The 17,629-nt window shown below is 39.0% G+C and overlaps 1 protein-coding gene across 2 annotated transcripts in view; it reads left to right on the forward strand.

Moving 5' to 3' along the window:
- The window catches only part of SUCLA2 (succinate-CoA ligase ADP-forming subunit beta), a 51,900-nt gene extending 34,730 nt beyond the window's left edge, over positions 1-17,170 (forward strand). The window contains exons 7-11 of one of the 2 annotated variants that reach the window (XM_004376584.3): positions 1,648-1,809; positions 1,906-2,048; positions 5,267-5,387; positions 5,862-5,950; positions 16,384-17,170. In XM_004376584.3, the coding sequence (XP_004376641.1) occupies positions 1,648-1,809; positions 1,906-2,048; positions 5,267-5,387; positions 5,862-5,950; positions 16,384-16,458 (590 nt within the window). In that variant the 3' untranslated portion in view covers positions 16,459-17,170. The remainder of the gene's footprint in view (positions 1-1,647; positions 1,810-1,905; positions 2,049-5,266; positions 5,388-5,861; positions 5,951-16,383) is intronic. The other variant, XM_023731576.1, reaches the window with a different exon arrangement.
- Positions 17,171-17,629: the final 459 nt, after the last annotated feature.

Here is a 17,629-nt window from a genome sequence, read left to right on the forward strand (position 1 = left end):
GTCTCCTTTAGGCCAGTAAATCTGGTCTTTTTTTTGTGAGTTAGAATTATGCTCTACATCTGTCTCCAGCTCTGTCCAGAGCCCTCTGTTGTGATCCTGGTCAGAGCAGTCAGTGGTGATAGCCGGGCACCATCTAGCTGTACTGGACTCAGTCCGGTGGAGGCCTTGGTAGCTGTGGACAATTAGTCTCTAGATATATTTTGAAAGAAGAACCAACAAGATTTGCTGATGTATTAGTTATTAGGTGTGAGAGGAGAGAAGCCAAGGATAAATCTTAAGTTTTTAAGTCTGAGCAACTAGAATAGAGCTGCCATTTACTGAGATGGGAAAGATTCTGAGAGGAGGGAGAATATAAGGAGCTCAGTTTTTGACTTAAAACTTTGAGATGTCTGTTAGATGTCCACATGGAGGTGCTGAGAAGGCAAAGGGATATACAAATCTGTAGCAGAGGGGAGAGATCTAGGTTGAGAATATAAATTTGGTAACCATCAGTACAGAGTAGTCTTTAAAGCCATGAGCCTAGAGGAGGAGATCACCAACTGAGTGGGTATAGACAGAAGAGAGACCAGATCTAACGACTCATCTCTGGGGGCGTTCCAACAAGGAGACTGGAGAGGAATTGCTGGAGAGGTAGGAGAAAACCCACATGAATGTGGTTTTCTAAATCCCAAGCAAAGGAAGAATTTCAAGAAAGAGAGGCTGATCAGCTATGTCAAATGCTGCTGACTGGTCAAGTAAGATAGAGTTTGAGAACTGACTTTTGGTCTTTGCAATGCGGGTGTCATTGGTGACTTCCATAGAGCCCTCTTGATAGAGTGCTGAGGGTAAAGCCTGGTTAGAGTGGGCTCAAGAGAGAATGACAGGAGAGAATGGGATGCAGTAAGTTTAAACCAGAGATTGGCAGATAATAAACACAGGCTTTGTGGGCCGCATTTGGTCCTGATGCTGCTGCTGCTTGCCTTTCTATCTTGTTCTTCTTTTTCCTTCTCTTTTATTCTTTCTTCACAACTCCTTAAAAACATAAAAACCATTTTTAGCTCATAGGCTGTACAGAAGTAGGCACAGGCTGAATTTGGCCCACGTGCCATAGTTTGCGGACCCCTGGTTTAAACAGACAAGGAGTTTTACTGTATAGGAAGCAGAGTGTAAGGGGAATATGGGGTGAAAAGTTTTTTTTCTTTCTTTCCTTTTTTGTTTTGAAGGTAGGAGAAAGCATTTTTACAAGCCAGAGGGATTTAACCAACAGAGAGGGGGAGATTTATAATACAGGAAAGACAAAATTGCTGGAATGAAGTCTTTGAATAGGTGAGGAGGATAGAATCTAGAACACAAGTGAATGGTAGGCTGGCAGCATGGACATTTAATTCTTGGTAATTAAAAAAAATTTTTTTGAAATGTTTTTGAGTTTTTTTTCTTCTTCTTTATCTGTTGCTTAGGGTGGATGTAGAACCAGTAACTTTGCTGGGATGGTTTTGATTCCCAAATTTTCTTTTTCATGAAACAGTTTGAATTCATTGTGAGCATAAATTGAAATACTTTTAATAAGTAACAAAATTAAAATGTGTTTTTCCTGTAATCTAAAGAATGTTGAATAGTTTATTGTCACTATCTTGAAATTAAGATCACTTTCTTTTTTTCCCTTCAAAGTGCTATGTATGGATGCTAAAATCAATTTTGATAGTAATTCAGCCTATCGCCAGAAGAAGATCTTTGACCTACAGGACTGGACCCAGGAAGATGAAAGGGACAAAGCTGCAACTGAAGCAAATCTCAACTACATTGGCCTAGATGGAAATATAGGCTGCCTGGGTATCATGTGGTTTTATAATCTGAGTTGGATTGGCTAAGCATAATTTATTTTCTCTGTGCTTGTTGCTTATACAAATCATTTTCCTCTCTTGATAGTAAATGGTGCTGGTTTGGCTATGGCCACGATGGATATAATAAAACTTCATGGAGGGACGCCAGCCAATTTTCTTGATGTTGGTGGTGGTGCCACAGTCCTTCAAGTAACAGAAGCATTTAAGCTTATCACTTCAGATAAAAAGGTAAGGGTAAGACTTAATGTTTTAGAATTTGAATAGTGGGAAGTAGCTTGATTAATTAGTAGATGTGGTCATTGTGCTAGTTGAACATTAAAATTCAAAACATCTCAATAGTTTGGAAAGAGAGGCTAAAATCAATGCAATAAAAGTTAACTAGAAGAAAAGATAAGGTTGTGCATTGTTATTCAGAAAACACAGTGAAAGAATATTAGACGGTATTATTGTTAGAGGCCATCAGGGCAGCTGACCCATGGCGAACCCATGCCAAATGGGGTTGGACTGTCGTGATCCATTGGGTTTTCATTGGCTGATTTTTGGGAAGTAGATGGCCAGGCCTTTCTTCCTAGTCTGTCTGAGTCTGAAAGCTTCACTGAAACCCGTTCAGCATTATAGTAGTACGTACACCTCCACTGACAGATGGGTGGTGTCTGCGCATGAGATACGTTGGCCAGGATTCAAACTGTGTCTCCCACATGGAAGGCAATAATTCTACCACTAAACCACCACTGCTATTAAATGATATTATAAATGGTAGTGATTTGGCATGGGAGCCATTCCTATGGAAAAAATTCCTGGAAGTATTATGAAAAACCCAACCTATTGTGATCAAGTCAGTTCTGATTCATAGCCACCTCATGCGTTACAGAGTAGAACTGCTCCATAGGGTTTTCTTGGCTCTAATCTTTACAGAAGCAGATTGTCAGGCCTTTCTTCTGCACTGCTGCTGGGTAGGTTAGAACTGCCAACCTTTAGGTTAGTAGCTGAGTGCAAACCAAATGAAGATGTTGGTAGGTGTTATGTCTTACTCATTGTTGCCTCTTTCAGTGGCTGGCATAATGCCCAGTACATACAATGGTTATTAATAAACATTTATTACTTAAGATGCTATAGGAGGCAAAGTAGAGGGATAGGTATTTTTGAATGAATGTGTTAAGTTTAGAGTGTGGTGACTATGTCTAGCAGAGGGTTGGCTGTAAAGATATTGTACTTACTCTAGCAATTGGACGTAGATTTGAGAATCCTAAGCATATTGAGAGAAGGTGAAGTCTTAGGAGTTGGTGAGATGACCCATGAGAGTGAGATGAGGAAACTAAGAATGGAGCCTGGCCCTCAGGATGGAGGGTTGAATGGAGAAGGCAGCCAGGGAGAGGGAGTGAGAGCAAACTGACAGACAGGAGAACATCAGGAGAGTGATGACATGGAAGGCCAGAGAGAAGAGATTTTAACAGTAAGGGGATGGACTACAACGTCAGTGCTGTCGGGGGGTTCAGGTGTAATCAGGAGTGAAATACAGATAATTGGGAACCTTATTAAGAGTAGTGTCCCTGGGTGGTGCAGTTAGTCTGCTCAACTGCTAACTGAAAGGTTGGAAGTTTGAGTCCATCCAGAGGCACCTCGGAAGAAAGTCCTGGTTATCTGCTTCTGAAAATCAGCCATTGAAAACTCCACTCACGTGTTCTACTCTGACACATGGGGTCACCATGATTAACTAGGAGGGGAGGTTAGCTTTGGAGAGGCAGTCTCTTCTTCCTTGAGATATTATTGGATAAATATGTTTAGAAGTGGAAAGGAAGATTGGTGGAGATCCTGCCTTATATTTCTTTTTTTGGTGAAATGTGAGGCCTGATCATGTGCTGAAAGTTATAGAGCTTGAAGTGAGATAGGAGGCTTAAGAAGAGAGTTAAAAGTATGAGGCAGACTGCTAAGAAAAAGATTGCTGATGAAACGTTGCATTGTACCGCTCTGCAGGTTGTGCTAGTATTTTAGTTTTTTTTTCCCTTTTCCTTGAAGTTAGAATGGATAAAATAATTGGCTGGGATCATCCAAAGATGCTTTATTTGAACTGGGATAGCAGAGGGATGGATGTGAGAGAATTGAGCATGCAGGTGACAGTGTCATTGCATTGCTCAGCCATAGGCTCCAGGCTTTATAATGAAGAAAGTCAGATCAGTTGGGAGCTGATAGACTGGGAAGATTAGAAAGGGGTTGAGGAACTAGAAACTTTAAGAAGAAAAGATTGAGTTTGGTGGAGTTCGGGGTGGAAGGAGTTAAAGGTGAAAGGAGAAGAGGTTGAGCAGAGAGTGGGATTTGCACTTCTGATATTCTAGGAACATTCATTCTGGGCAAGTCGAATGTTTGTCCCTGGAAGTCATTAGTTGAAATGGACTGGAGGAAAAAGTAGCATGGTAGAGATCCATGACCTTTAAAGCTAAATTGTTAGGTGACATTTTGTGGTGAATATGGAAGCCATCCAGAATGAAGTTGGAAGGAAGGAGCAAGGGAGGGAAAGAGATAAGAGAGTCAGGTGCCAAAGTCCACTGGAATTCTAACCCAGTGTGAGCTCTAGATCCCCAGTAGTAGTAAATATAAGGAATGAGTGGTATAGCTCAGTGTGTCTCAACCTTTTTCATGTCATGACATTCATGGAAGATATTTGAATAGGGCATTGGAGGTAGATGGAGAAAGTTGTTTGTTGTCAGAGTCCAGGGGTGCCAGCGGTCTCAGAACCTTCCTAGCTTCCCTAAGGGTTGAGGGAAGCAATAGCTTGGTGTATCTGTGACTCATTTGTATCTTACTGGTTGAGAAGCTCTGGTGTAGCTGAAGGAACTAAGTCTCTTTAAAAAAATGATTTTTTTTTTTTTTTTTTTTTTATGGAAAGGATAGAAAACAGTGATTCAGAATTATCAGTGTGATGGTAAAAAAATGCTCACCCAAATAGGCCCTTAGGTTTGGATTGAAGTGTAGCCAGCAGTGGGCATATAGAAGAAGCTGAGTGATTTAGAGGGACTGCTTTGTGTGAAAAGTTGGTTGTGTTGATGGGGATAAATGAAGAGAGAACAGATAATGAACACTAAATTGGAGATACTGTGTGTGACATTTTCTTATAACATGATCTAAGTTAGAGCCATGTTGGTGAATAGCTATGTTTAATAGGAAACAAGTGAATGGAATTGAGGAGGTCTTGTTGATATGGGTAAACAGAGGAGAGAATGTGAGCCAGGTGGTGGAATTACCCAAGAAAGTAGAGATAAGTTCTGGTGGATGGTGGACTACACAAACATCAATGGTGGGAGCTAGAGAGGGTTCAGCAGTTTGGTCTGAAAATGTTTCTGTGGAATTAATTTTTATCGTAAGGCACAGATACTAGTATTTTCTTGGGAAGGAAAGACGAATACTCATTCCTTTTAAACTTTAATCTACCAAAAACTCTTTATTCCCAGGTACAGGCTATTCTGGTCAACATTTTTGGAGGAATCATGCGGTGTGATGTTATTGCACAGGGTATAGTCATGGCAGTCAAGGATTTGGAAATTAAAATACCTATTGTGGTACGGTTACAAGGTGAGTGTAGAAGGTAGCTTACAATTGCTTAAAAGTTTATAATTCCAAAGAATTCAGTTCATTTAAAATACAGTTTTCAAACAGCTGTGTCATATATGTTTCTTTTTGAAGCTGTATTTTTTTCATGAAAGTATTATAAATGGGAAAAAATTAAAAATGATGGGGTTTTTAACATTTTCTGACATTGGGGAAAAATGTTATAGTTTTGCTTACGATAATTTGATACATCCTTTATTTGTAGTGGTTTGTCTCAAATTCTGACTTGTCTGAGTTACCAGGGATATTATATGACAATATATTTTATGAGGTAACTCAGGGCTTTTACAGTATTTTCGTTGGTTTAGAAGCATTTCTATTAAGTGATGAAAGTACTCCTAGGTTGAAATTTCATACTTAGAGTATGTTGTGGTAAACAGTTTAAATGATTTTGTGTATATTGTTCAAACACCTTTATATTGCATAAATCATTTTCAGGTACACGAGTTGATGATGCTAAGGCACTAATAACAGACAGTGGACTGAAAATTCTTGCTTGTGATGATTTGGATGAAGCTGCTAAAATGGTAAGCAGGTTATGTTTATCAAAGAACAAATTTGCAAAGTGTATAAAGGATTTATAAACACTTAGATTCTCAAGTGAACCAGCTGATATTGCTAATAATTAGTGCTTCAGCTGAATATTATGAATATAATGAACCCCCTATGCCTGTCACCCATCTTAAATAATGATCAACTCTTGCCTAGTCATGTTCCATTTGTATTCTTAGTGACTTATTCCTTTGCCTCTGATTATTTTGAAGCAGATCTCAGACATTGTATCATTTTATACATGTCATCGTATTTCTATAAAATATAAAAGATACTGATAATTATATAAAAGAATTACTGTTTTAGGTGGAATAATGCTTATGTTTTATTAAGAGAATTGAGTCAGTGTTGAAATTTCCCTGATACTTTCAAATATTTTTTGTCTAGGTTGTTTGCTAGAATTAAGATCAGAATAAGTTTGTACATTTCATTTGGTTATTATGTCTCTTAATCTTTAGTTCCCCATTGCTTTTTATTTTTTCTGCAGTTTGTTGGAAAAAGAACCAAGGTGATGATCCTGTGTATAACATTATATATAATGTCAGATTGTTTCTCTTTTTGTGGTATTAGTAATGATTGACAAACATAGCTTAGGTCCATTATTTCATTTATGGTTGCAAAGTGGTTGATATTCTTTTATTTTTTAATTGTACTTTAGATGAAGGTTTACAGAACCAATAGTTTCTCATTAAACAGTTAGTACACATATTGTTTTAAGACATTGGTTAACAACCCCACAACATGTCAACACTCTCCCTTCTCGACCTTGGATTCCCTATTACCAGCTTTCGTGTCCCCTCCTGCCTTCTAGTCCTTGTCCGTGGGCTGTTGTGCCCCATTAGTCTCATTTTGTTTTATGGGCCTGTCTAATCTTTGGCTGAAGAGTGAACCTCAGGAGTGACTTCATCACTGAGCTAAAAGGGTGTCCGGCAAAGTGATTGATATTTTAATTCTCTCATTCTTCACTTATTATATGGAATATTTCTAAAAAGTACAAGTTCCTATATCAACTATTGGCTACCATGAATAACATTTTGCATAGGAAAAGCAACATAATGAGTTGCTTGTTTATCTTTATTTTCCGTTTTCAAAATAATGAGTTTGTTCTCCTGTATCCTGCAAAGCTGACCAAAACTTCTTTGTTTTCAGGTGTGTATGTGTGTGTGCGTGTGTGCGTGCACAAGCATACATGCTTTTCTGAACTCATGGATTCAAATATATTTAATGTGGTTCAATTAATTTCAGTCATTGTTGCTCAAATTGTCCCAACTTTGGTCAGTGGGAACCTCTTCCAGTTGACTCCTGAGTCCTTCTGACATGTCCTCTGGTATGCTTTCTGGTAGGATGAGATGTTTCAGGCTTGTCTTTACATTTCTTGGCCCAGACCTGGAATCAGCCAGTGGTATTTAGAGACCACAATTTGGGCTCTAAGGGTACTCATGTCTACTGAGTTGCTCATTGTTTCTAGGCTTTTTTAGTGGAAAATCTAGAAAACTATGTATGTACTTTTTTTAAGAGATAAATACACGAGTTCATACTGACATTTCCAATGCAAATCCAGGAGTACAGTTTTTTCTTATATTTGTTTCCGTTTCTCTCATGCCACACTGACATATCTATACATTTGCTTTGTCTCTCAGTATATAGACAGAACGATTTTACAGTAATAACCAACAATATGATTTCTGAAAACAGCTTAATATTTGTATGTGCAGTTCTTTCTGTCTTTAGGATATTTGCCACAATTTACTGGATTTTAAAGTCCATGTGAAATAATTCTCTGTGTGTTCTGCCCCAGATTGATACATAGTTTTCATTAGCCTTTTTTTTTTTTTAATTTTAAGGGATTGCTTTATTTAAAAAAAAAAAAACCTATTTCTGGTATATATTATATAATGTTTATGTAGTTTCAAAACTATGAAACAAGGTATATTCAGAGACTCTAGCTTTTATACCTATTTCTGTTTCCTCTTTCCCCATAGATAACTAGTTTTTTTTTAAAAGAAGTTTTGGTTTATCCTTCCACTTTTTTTTCTTTTTTTTTAACATAAGCAAATAGTATGTGTGTGTGTGTATCTATCCCTCTTCCTTTCCCTTGTTAGATGAATGGTAGCATATACTTTACCAAGTAGCTTCTTTTACTGAACAATATATCCTGATGCACACTTCATAGTAGATATAGAGATGTTTCTGAATGAGAACTTTTGATTGTCTTCCACCTAAGTTTCTAGACTTATACTGGAATACTCTTTGAGTCTATATTGTTTAATCAGTAATAGGCTCTTGAGATTTGCTGGATTAATGTGATGTCACTTCACAAGAATAATAAAGTTCCTATATCCTTCTTTGGGAAAGTACCTACTAACAAATAAAATTCAGCTACATTTTAGAGACAGGAATTTAAACTCAATCGTAAGTTTAAATTAAAGACTTCTGAGCAGGGGAATGGCAGGGAGAAAGTGCTTCAGAAAACTGTTTTTGTTTTATTTTTTTGAGGTATGGGATAAATTGGAGAAGGGAAAAGAGTGTTGGATAGTATGAGTCCATTTTAGTGCAATAATTAGATAGGAGGTGAGGAGAAGGTAATGAAATGGTTATAGCTCCTCTCTGAAAATATCCTCATTTGTGGCGAAGGCCTAAGTTAAGAAAAATTTGGTGGGCATGGAAAAGAAGGAGATCCGTAGGACCTTGATCACGAGAGATAAAAATGAACAGTTAAAGTGACTGTAGTGTTTTTCTGCTGACTGGGAGATTATGGAAGTAATGACAATAATACTAATAAATGTAATGATATTAGCAACTGCTGCTATTTATTGAGTATTTACAGCTAAGCATTTTTCTTCAAGTATTACCTCATTTATTTATTTAATTTTTTATTGTGCTTTAGGTGAAAATTTACAGAGCAAATTAGTTTCCCATTCTATAGTTTGTAAATAAAGTGTTCCATGACGTTGATTGCACTTCCTGCAATGTGTCAGCACTCTCCACGTTTCTGCCCTGGGTTCCTCATTTCCTTTCATTTGGATTTTCTACCCCTTCATGCTTTTGGGCAAATGTTGTCCTTTTGATCTCATATAATTGATTGTTCTAAGGAACACGTTCCTCTTGTGTGTTATTGTTTATTTTATGGGCCTGTCTATTGTTTTGCTGAAAGACGGTCTCCGGTAAAGTCTTCAGTTCCAGGTTAGGACTGTAGTCGCAGCGGTTCCTCCAGTCTGTCAGACCAGTAAGTCTGGTCGTTTTGTGAATTTGATTTTTTGTTCTACGTTTTTTTCCTGCTCTGTCTGGGATGCTGTGTTGTGATCCCAGCCTGAGTGGTTGGTAGTGGTAGCCGGGTGTCATCTAGTTCTTCTGGGCTTATGCTGGTGGAGGCTGTGGTTCATGTGGTCCATTAGTCCTTTGGACTGAGTGCTCCCTTGAGTCTTTTATTTTCTTCACTCTCCTTTGCTCCAGATGGGAATAGAGCAATAGTCATATCTTAGATGGTTGCTTGCAAGCTTTTAAGACCCAGACGCTACTCACCAAAGTAGGATGCAGAACATTGTCTTTATGAACTACGTTGTGCCAATTGACATAGATGTCCCCTGAGTCTATGGTCCTTCTCCTTTAAGCCTTGGAACTTTATCCTGCAGGGTTTTTGGTTATATCTAAGAAGTTTCCATGACTCTGCCTCTTGTGTGCTCTGTTGTCCATATTAATGTACATGCAGCACCTACAATTATGTATGTAGAAATATCCACAGCCAGACTTATATCTGCAGGTGAGTGTGCTCCCTTACACCCACCCACACCTCTTTAGTATATCTATCTACTTGTGTATCCATTCGTAAGTTATTGCTTGTTAATTCTGTTATTGCAGGATTGTCTATGTTATAGTAATTACCATAGTTGCCCTTTATTCTTGCATGCCTCTCGGTGTCTTCCTTTGCCTTGGTTATGTTGTGCTAACTTCCCCGATAGTGCGTATTGCCTTTCTCTTCACCAATATTAACACGTGTATTCTATCTACTTAGTAATTTTCTCTCCCTCCCCATCCTATCCCTGGTAACCATCAAAGAATGTTTTTTTCTTCTGTGTGTAAATCTTTTCTTGTTTTTTTATAATAGTGCTCTCATAACAATATTTGTCCTTTTGTGATTGACTTATTTCACTCAGCATAATGTCCTCCAAATTCATCCATGTTGTGAGATATTTTGCAGATTAGTCGTTATCGTGTAGTATTCCATTGTGTGTAGGTACCATAGTTTATCCATCCATTGATGAGCACTTAAGTTGTTTCCATCTTTTTGCTATTGTGAATAATGCTGCAACAAACATGGGTGAGCATATGTCTATTCATGTCACAGCTCTTATTTCTTTAGGGTATCTACCAGGAGTGGGATTGCTGGATCATTAAAAAAAAAAAACCATTGCTGTGGAGTTTATTCTGACTCATAGCGACCCTATAGGACCGAGTTTGAACCGCCCTATAGAGTTTCCAAGGAGCAGCTGGTGGATTTGAACTGCTGACCTTTTGGTTAACAGCCACAGCACTTAACGACTCTGCCATGTTTATCAGAAATGAGTGTTAGGACCTTTTCAAATACCTTTTCTGCTTCGACTGATATGATCATACGATTCTTTTCTTTTGTTTTATATATGTGGTTGATTATGTTGATTGATTTTCTAATGTTGAACCATCCTTGCATACCTGGTATGAATCCCACCTGGTCATGATATATTATTTTTTTGATATGCTGTCGAAATCTATTGGCTAGAATTTTGTCGATAATTTTTTCATCTATATTCATGAGGCATATTGGTCTGTAATTTTATTGTGTGTCTTTGCCTGGTTTTGGTATCAGGGTCATTCTGGCTTCATAGAATGAATTTGGGAGTATTCCTTCCTTTTCTAAGCTCTGAAATAGTTTGAGTAGTATTGGTGTGAGCTCTTCTCTAAATGTTTGATAGAATTCTCCACTGAAGCTGGCTGGGCCAGCACTTTTTGTTGGGAGTTTTTTGTTTTTGTTTTTTTTTTACCTCTTACGTCTTCTTTTGTTATAGATCTGTTCAGTTTTTCTACCTCAGTTTGTGTTAGTTTAGGTAGGTAGTGTGTTTTTAGAAATTTGTCCATTTCTTCTAGGTTCTCAAATATGTTGAAGTATAATTTTTTATAGAATTCTGTTATGATCCTTTTTATTTCAGTTCATTCGGTTGTAATGTCCCCCATCTCATTTCTTATTTGGGTTATTTGCTTTTTTTTCTGCTTTTCTTTTGTTAATTTGGCTATTGGTTTGTCAATTTTATCAATCCTTTCAAAGAACCAACTTCTGGTCTTATTGATTCTTTCTCTTGTTTTTCTGTTTCATTTATTTCCACTCTAATCTTTATTTCCTTTCTTCTGGTACCCATGGACTTCTTTTGCTGTTCTCTTTCTGTTTTTTTGAGTTCTGGGCTAACGTTTTGATTTTGGCCTTTCTTTTTTGGTGTGTACATTTATTTCTATAAATTGACCTCTGAGCACTGTTTTTGGAATGTTGTGTTTTCATTCTAGTTTGATTCTAGGAATTTTCTGATTCCATCTTTGATTTCTTCTATTACCCAGTGTTTTTTAAGCAAGGCATTATTCAGTTTCCATGTATTTGATTTTTTTCCCTTTCTCTTCCTGTTATTGATTTCAACTTTATAGTGTTGTGATCAGAGAAAATGCTTTGTATTATTTCGATGTTTTGGATTTTTTTGAGGCTTGGTTTATGGCCTAAACTGTAGTCTGTTCTGGAGAATGATCCATGTGCGTTGGAAAGGAATGTATACTTTGCTGCTGTTTGGTGGAGTGGTCTGTATGTGTCTGTGAGATCAAGTTGGTTAATTGTGACATTTAGATCTTCTGTATCTTTGTTGAGTTTCTTTATAGCTTTATGTCCTTCACTGAAAGTGATGTGTTGAAGCCTCCTACTGTTATTGTGAAACTGTTTATTTCCCTTTTCAATGCTGGTTTAGTTCATTTCATGTATTTTGGAGCCCTGTCATTGGGTGCATATGTATTTATTATGATTATGTCCTCTTGGTGGATTGACCCTTTAATCATTGTGTAGTGTCCTTCCTTATCATTTGTGTTGGATTTTGTCTTAAAGCCTATTCTATGAGAGATTAATATTGACATTCTTTTTCTTTTTTGGTTATTTTTTGCTTCATATGTTGTTTTCACCCTTTTTTAGTTTATGTCTTTGTTGTAAGCTGTGTCTCTTGTAGACAGGACATTGATGGGTCGTGTTTTTTAAATCCGTTCTTCTACTCTCTGTCTCTTTACTGGTGCATTTAAGCCATTTACATTCAATGTGATTATCAATAGGTATGAATTTACTGTTGACATTTTGTTGTGCTTTTTTGTGATGTTGATGGACTCCTTGTTCCACTTGATTTTCTGTGCTGAGTTCCTTTTGTTTGTGGATTTTCTTTTCATTTCTTTCATTGTTCTTGATTTTGTGTTTACGCATCTTTATGTTTTTCTTCTTTTTTATTTTGATGAGTAGGTTTGTTAACTTTCTTTGTTCTTACCTTGAAATTTACCTTTATCTTCCTAAGCTTAAAGCAGTCTTTTATTTCTTGATATTGCCTTGACTTCCTCTCCATATGAAAGTTCTCTAACTACTCCATTTACTCCCCCTTTTTGTTTTGACATTGTTGTCATTTATAGATTGACATCTCTGGTTCCCGGTTGTCAGTCTTTTAGCTTTGTTTTATTTTTGGGAGTTCTTATTTGGGTTGGTATCTGGCTGATGATGTCCTGTGTCCTAATCACAGATTGTCTGATTTTATTGCTTCTCTGTCCAAAGGAGTCCCTTTAATATTTCTTTTAAGGTTGGTCTGGTTTTTACAAATTTCCTTAACTTCTGTTTATCTGGAAATGTCCTAATTTTGCCATTGTATTTGAGAGACAGTTTTGCTGGATATATACTTCTTGGCTGACAGTTTTTTTCTTTCATGGTTTTATATATGTCATCCCATTGCTTTCTTGCCTGCATTGTTTCTGCGAAGTAATCAGAACTTAGCCTTATTGGTTCCCTTTGTAGGTGACTTCGTTTTTCCTGAGCTGCTTTCAGGATTCTTTCTTGTCTTTGATTTTGGCCAGTTATGTCTTGGTGACTTCCTTTTGGAGTCTGTCCCGTATGGTGTTCATTCAGCTTTTTGGATGGATTTCTTCCCATCTAGGAGTCAGAATTGACTCGATGGCAATGGGTTCATAATATTAGGGACGTTTTCTGCTAGCAAATGTTCAACAGTTCTGTCTGTGTTTTTTTTTTTTTTTTTTTTCTCCCCCTGTTCTGGAATTCTGATTATGCATAAATTTTTCCTCTTGATATTGTTCCACATAATTCTTGGGCTTTATTTTTCTTCATCTTTTTTCTAATTTTTCCTCAAACAAATTGGTGTCAAGGGATTTGTCCTCTATTTCACAGATTCTGTATTCCATTGATTCCATTCTGCTCCTATGTCTTACTGAGTTGTCTATTTGTGATGTATTATTGTTAATCTTTTGGATTTATAGTTGCTGTTTTTGTATGGTTTCTAATTGTCTTTATTTTGTCACTTCATTCTTGTGTTGTTTTCCTGAATTCTGTTAATAATTTGTGTTTTCCATGGTTTTGTCTGTGTTTTCCTTGATCCCTTTCTGATATCTTGGAGAATCCTATGTATTTACTCTTTTGAATTCCTTATGAGGTAGTTTCATTACTGTTTCTTCCTTCGGAAGGTTTTCTGGTTCTTTATTTTGGTCATTTGCTGGAGCCATCTTGTCCCTGCTTCTTTATGTGATTTGATAACTGTCTTTTGTCTCCGAGGCATTAAAGTGTTAGTATATTTACTTATTTATTGTATGTTTGTCTGCTGCATCCTGATTTTTTGTTTTGTTTTGGTATATCCAAGTAGACAGTGCGTGTGTGCTACTCTGGCCGCTAGTCTGGCCAGACTGGAGCTCACACCACCAGTCTCAGGTGGTGGGGCAGCAGTAGGGTATGTGAGCACAGTCTGTTTGCTGGTGTTGTGGGGCAGCTGAGGATGTAGCTGGCGTTGCTGGTGAGGTGATGTGTCTGTCCGGCTGGTCACTTGGTCGAGGGTACAGGGAGTATTCTCACTGGTTGCTGGTTTGGGTGCTGGGTGGTTGGGGAGGGTGTCTGGGTGGTTGGTCAGCAAGTGGGTGGTACGGAAACTGTTACTGATGGTCCCAGGCGAGCAGGGCGGCACGGGGGTGGTTGGAGCGGGCACAAGCCTCTGGTTGTGGGGCGGTGCAGGGAGGGGTGAGGCAGGAAGGATGTTGCCAGTCCACAGGTGCCTGCTAGGAGGGCGTGCCTCTGTCCACTAGAGCACAACACGGGGGAGGGTGTGCCGTTCGCCCTTGGGCCCCTGGCACAGGCGGCTGGAGGGAGTAGGAGGTGTCGCTGGTCTGTAGGCCCCCTGCACAGGTGGCTGAGTGTAGGAGCAGGCGCCTCTGTTCTGCAGGCTCCTGCCTCAGTGGCTGAGAGGAGCATTGGTGCTGCCGGTCATAGTACCTTCAGTGTGGATGGCTGGGTGTAGGAGCAGGCGCTGCCAGTCCTCGGGCCCCTGGCGCAGTTGGCTGGGTGGAAGAGGGGGGTGCAGCTGGTACCTGGGGCGCTGGCAGCCAGGCAGAGAAGTGGGTGCTGCTGGACTGCAGGTCCTAGCCTGGGGGGCTGGGCTTAGGTGTAGGCTTCACCGGACCACAGACTCCTGGCATGGGTGGGTAGGCAGAAGAGGGGTCACTGCCTGTACACCGGCTCCCAGCTTAGGTGGCTGAGGGGAGAAGCAGGCGCCTCCAGATCACAGGCTTCCAGTGTGGCTGAGTGGGTGGAAGAGGGTACGCCACCAGTTAATGGGCCCCTGGCATGGGTGGCTAGGTGGAGAAGTGGGCACTGCCATTCCACAGACCCCTGGCACTGGTGGCAGAGCGGACTGCAGTCACATACGGGGGTGGTGAGGGAATGTCGCAGGTCCACAGGTCTCCAGCATGGGAGTCTTGGAGGGCACTGTGGGTGAGTGCTCTTAACCTCCACAGCGTGGGAAGCCCTCCTGTCTGTCTCAGGACATGGGTGCAGGGTCTTTCCTGCTTGGCTGCGCCAGGTGATGGGGGCTTTGGTTACGAATGTCACTTTCTTTGTTTCAGTATGGCCGCACTGTGCGGGTTTGGCTGGTAGGCGCCAATGCTGTAATTCTCCTTGTCTGTTGCTTTTGTATAGTCTCTCCTTCCATTTGGCACTTAATCCGATTCTTCAGCCTTGCCTTTGATGTTCAGGGTTCCAAAGTTGTCATCTATATCCGATTCAGTTGTTTTCTCGGGTCTTTGTTGTAAGAGGGACGTTATGAGGCATCTGACTACACTGCTGTCTTGAACCACCACCTCTGACTGAACAGATGTAACAGCCTGAGGATGGCTGTGTCCCCCTGCCTAACGGTGATGTTGTCAGTGCCCAGGTTAAACTCCACGCTCAGTATTACCTCATTTGATATGAGTATAGAATATAGTTCTCATTTTATAGATGAAACTGAGGCTAGGTAAGTTAGCTTATTCAAGATCACATGTTATAAGCATCAGGCTAGGATTTGAATCCAAGGTGCTTAACCCCAAAGCCTTCTCTTAACTACTGTATTGGGGGAGGAGAGAAGCTGAATTTATTGTTTTGTTTTAGATATGTCTAATTTGTATATTTTATATGGTATCAGGTGGATAGTCTCAGACAGGTTATAGAGAGGGCATTAAAATTCAGGATGACAGTTGTTAACTTACAAAGTAAAATACTACATTCCTAGACCCAAACTTATATTTGGACTGTGCTTTGCATTCTGGGATAGCCAACAAAATAGGCTCACTGTTTCTGTCTTTAAGATAAATAAAATTTAAGTAGAAAGAAAGAGAGGGGAAGAGAGAGGGAGGGGAGGAGGGAGAGATAGGAGTCCCTGGGTGGTGCAAACAGTTAAGCTCTTGACTACTAGCCGAAAGGTTGGCTGTTCAAACCCACCCATGGGTGCTCGGAAGACAGCCTGGTGATCTACTCCAAAAGATCACAGCCATTGAAAACTGTGGAGCAGTTTTACTCTGCACACATTGGGTTGCCACGAGTCACTGGAAGGCACCTAACAGCAATATATATACGTATGTTTGTGTATGTCCATCTGTCGTGTCCATGTACATCTATAGCATAAAGCATTGGATTGAAGTACAGGTTATGAAGAGTGTCACATCTGACTGTCCTTAGTGTTGCATTTGCTTGTAAGAACGTGATGTAGTTTACAACAATGCCACAATAGCCCAGATGTTTTAAATGAAAAAAGACTGAATGTGCATTAATTTTCCCAATTGTTCCGATTTTGCATTCTGGTGAAAATAGAGACGAAAGTGCTTTGTTTTTTCCTTGCAGGTTGTGAAGCTCTCTGAAATAGTGACCTTAGCCAAGCAAGCTCAGGTGGATGTGAAATTTCAGCTGCCCCTCTGATCTGACAGCCCAGTGGATGGCTGCAGGTGTTAAATGTGCCATACGCATTGAAAATACTGTGTTCTGTATTATTGTTCCTTTTCTTTTTAGTGTGTGGAGGTTGTAATTGCCATCCAGGCATACAGACTTTTAAAAGCATTTTGTCTGCATTTAATTCCACTGTTCAGAATGAGCTGTTTGTATAAAGAATGTACGATGCAGTTATATAGTTTCTTTTGTTGCAACCTTCTTTTCTGCTTCTCCTACAGAATGTTGCTTGAGATATGCCTGTGTATTAATATTGGATGCAAAGTTCTTCATTGATAAGAGTCCTATGAATAAAATAAGATATGAAGATAAAGCTTTATTCTTTAGTCTTAGAAACATATCTAATAACTAGCCTCTTTAGTAGAGTACTGTATTAAAAGTGTTTTATATACAGAGTTGTTATCTTCATCACCAAATACAACAAGCTAATTATATCAGTCACTATTTATAAAGTTTTCAAACACTCCCCAGAATATTCTTTTATGTATTTCAGTGAAGTAACTTGTTAATTATTTGAACATTGTTTTAATCACTACAAAACATTGATAACTGCAAGTCTTCATGATTCTGTGGTATTATTAAGAAGCACCTGTAGGTTTGTATCAAATAAAGGCATATTTACTAAGGACTTGGCAGACAAAATTAAGAATGTCAATTTATGTTAATAAAAATCTCCCAAATGTGATTTGGATTAATGTGGTTTTTTTTTTCTTTCCTTTGAAGTAAGCATAACAGAAGTGGATGTGTTCATCATTGTAGTGAACAGCTCTGAAGAGCTGACTGTGTACTTGGGTATGACCAGTATGTATTATAAAGCTGCCTACAGTTATTTCACTGGCATTCTGCTGTTTGTGTATCCCATCAGGTACATTCTCTAAAGAAAACAAACACCTTGTCCTTCGTGTGATACCATAGAAGGTAATATCGCCCAAGCAGTGGGGTATTTAGTCTTCCTGGTGAATTAAAAAACTTCTACCTATTTTGATGTTCTTAAGTGTGATCAGAGTATATACTATGAGAGGCAGCATAGCATAGTGATTGTGAGATAGACCACCTGGTTTGAATCTTGTCTTCACCATTTTCTAGACACGTGAGTTTGGGCAAGTTCCTTAATCTCAGTGTACCTGAGTTTCCTTAGCTCGTT

The sequence above is a fragment of the Trichechus manatus genome, unplaced genomic scaffold, assembly GCF_000243295.1.
Source record: "Trichechus manatus latirostris isolate Lorelei unplaced genomic scaffold, TriManLat1.0 scaffold00044, whole genome shotgun sequence".
In the NCBI taxonomy this organism is placed as follows: Eukaryota; Metazoa; Chordata; class Mammalia; order Sirenia; family Trichechidae; genus Trichechus; species Trichechus manatus.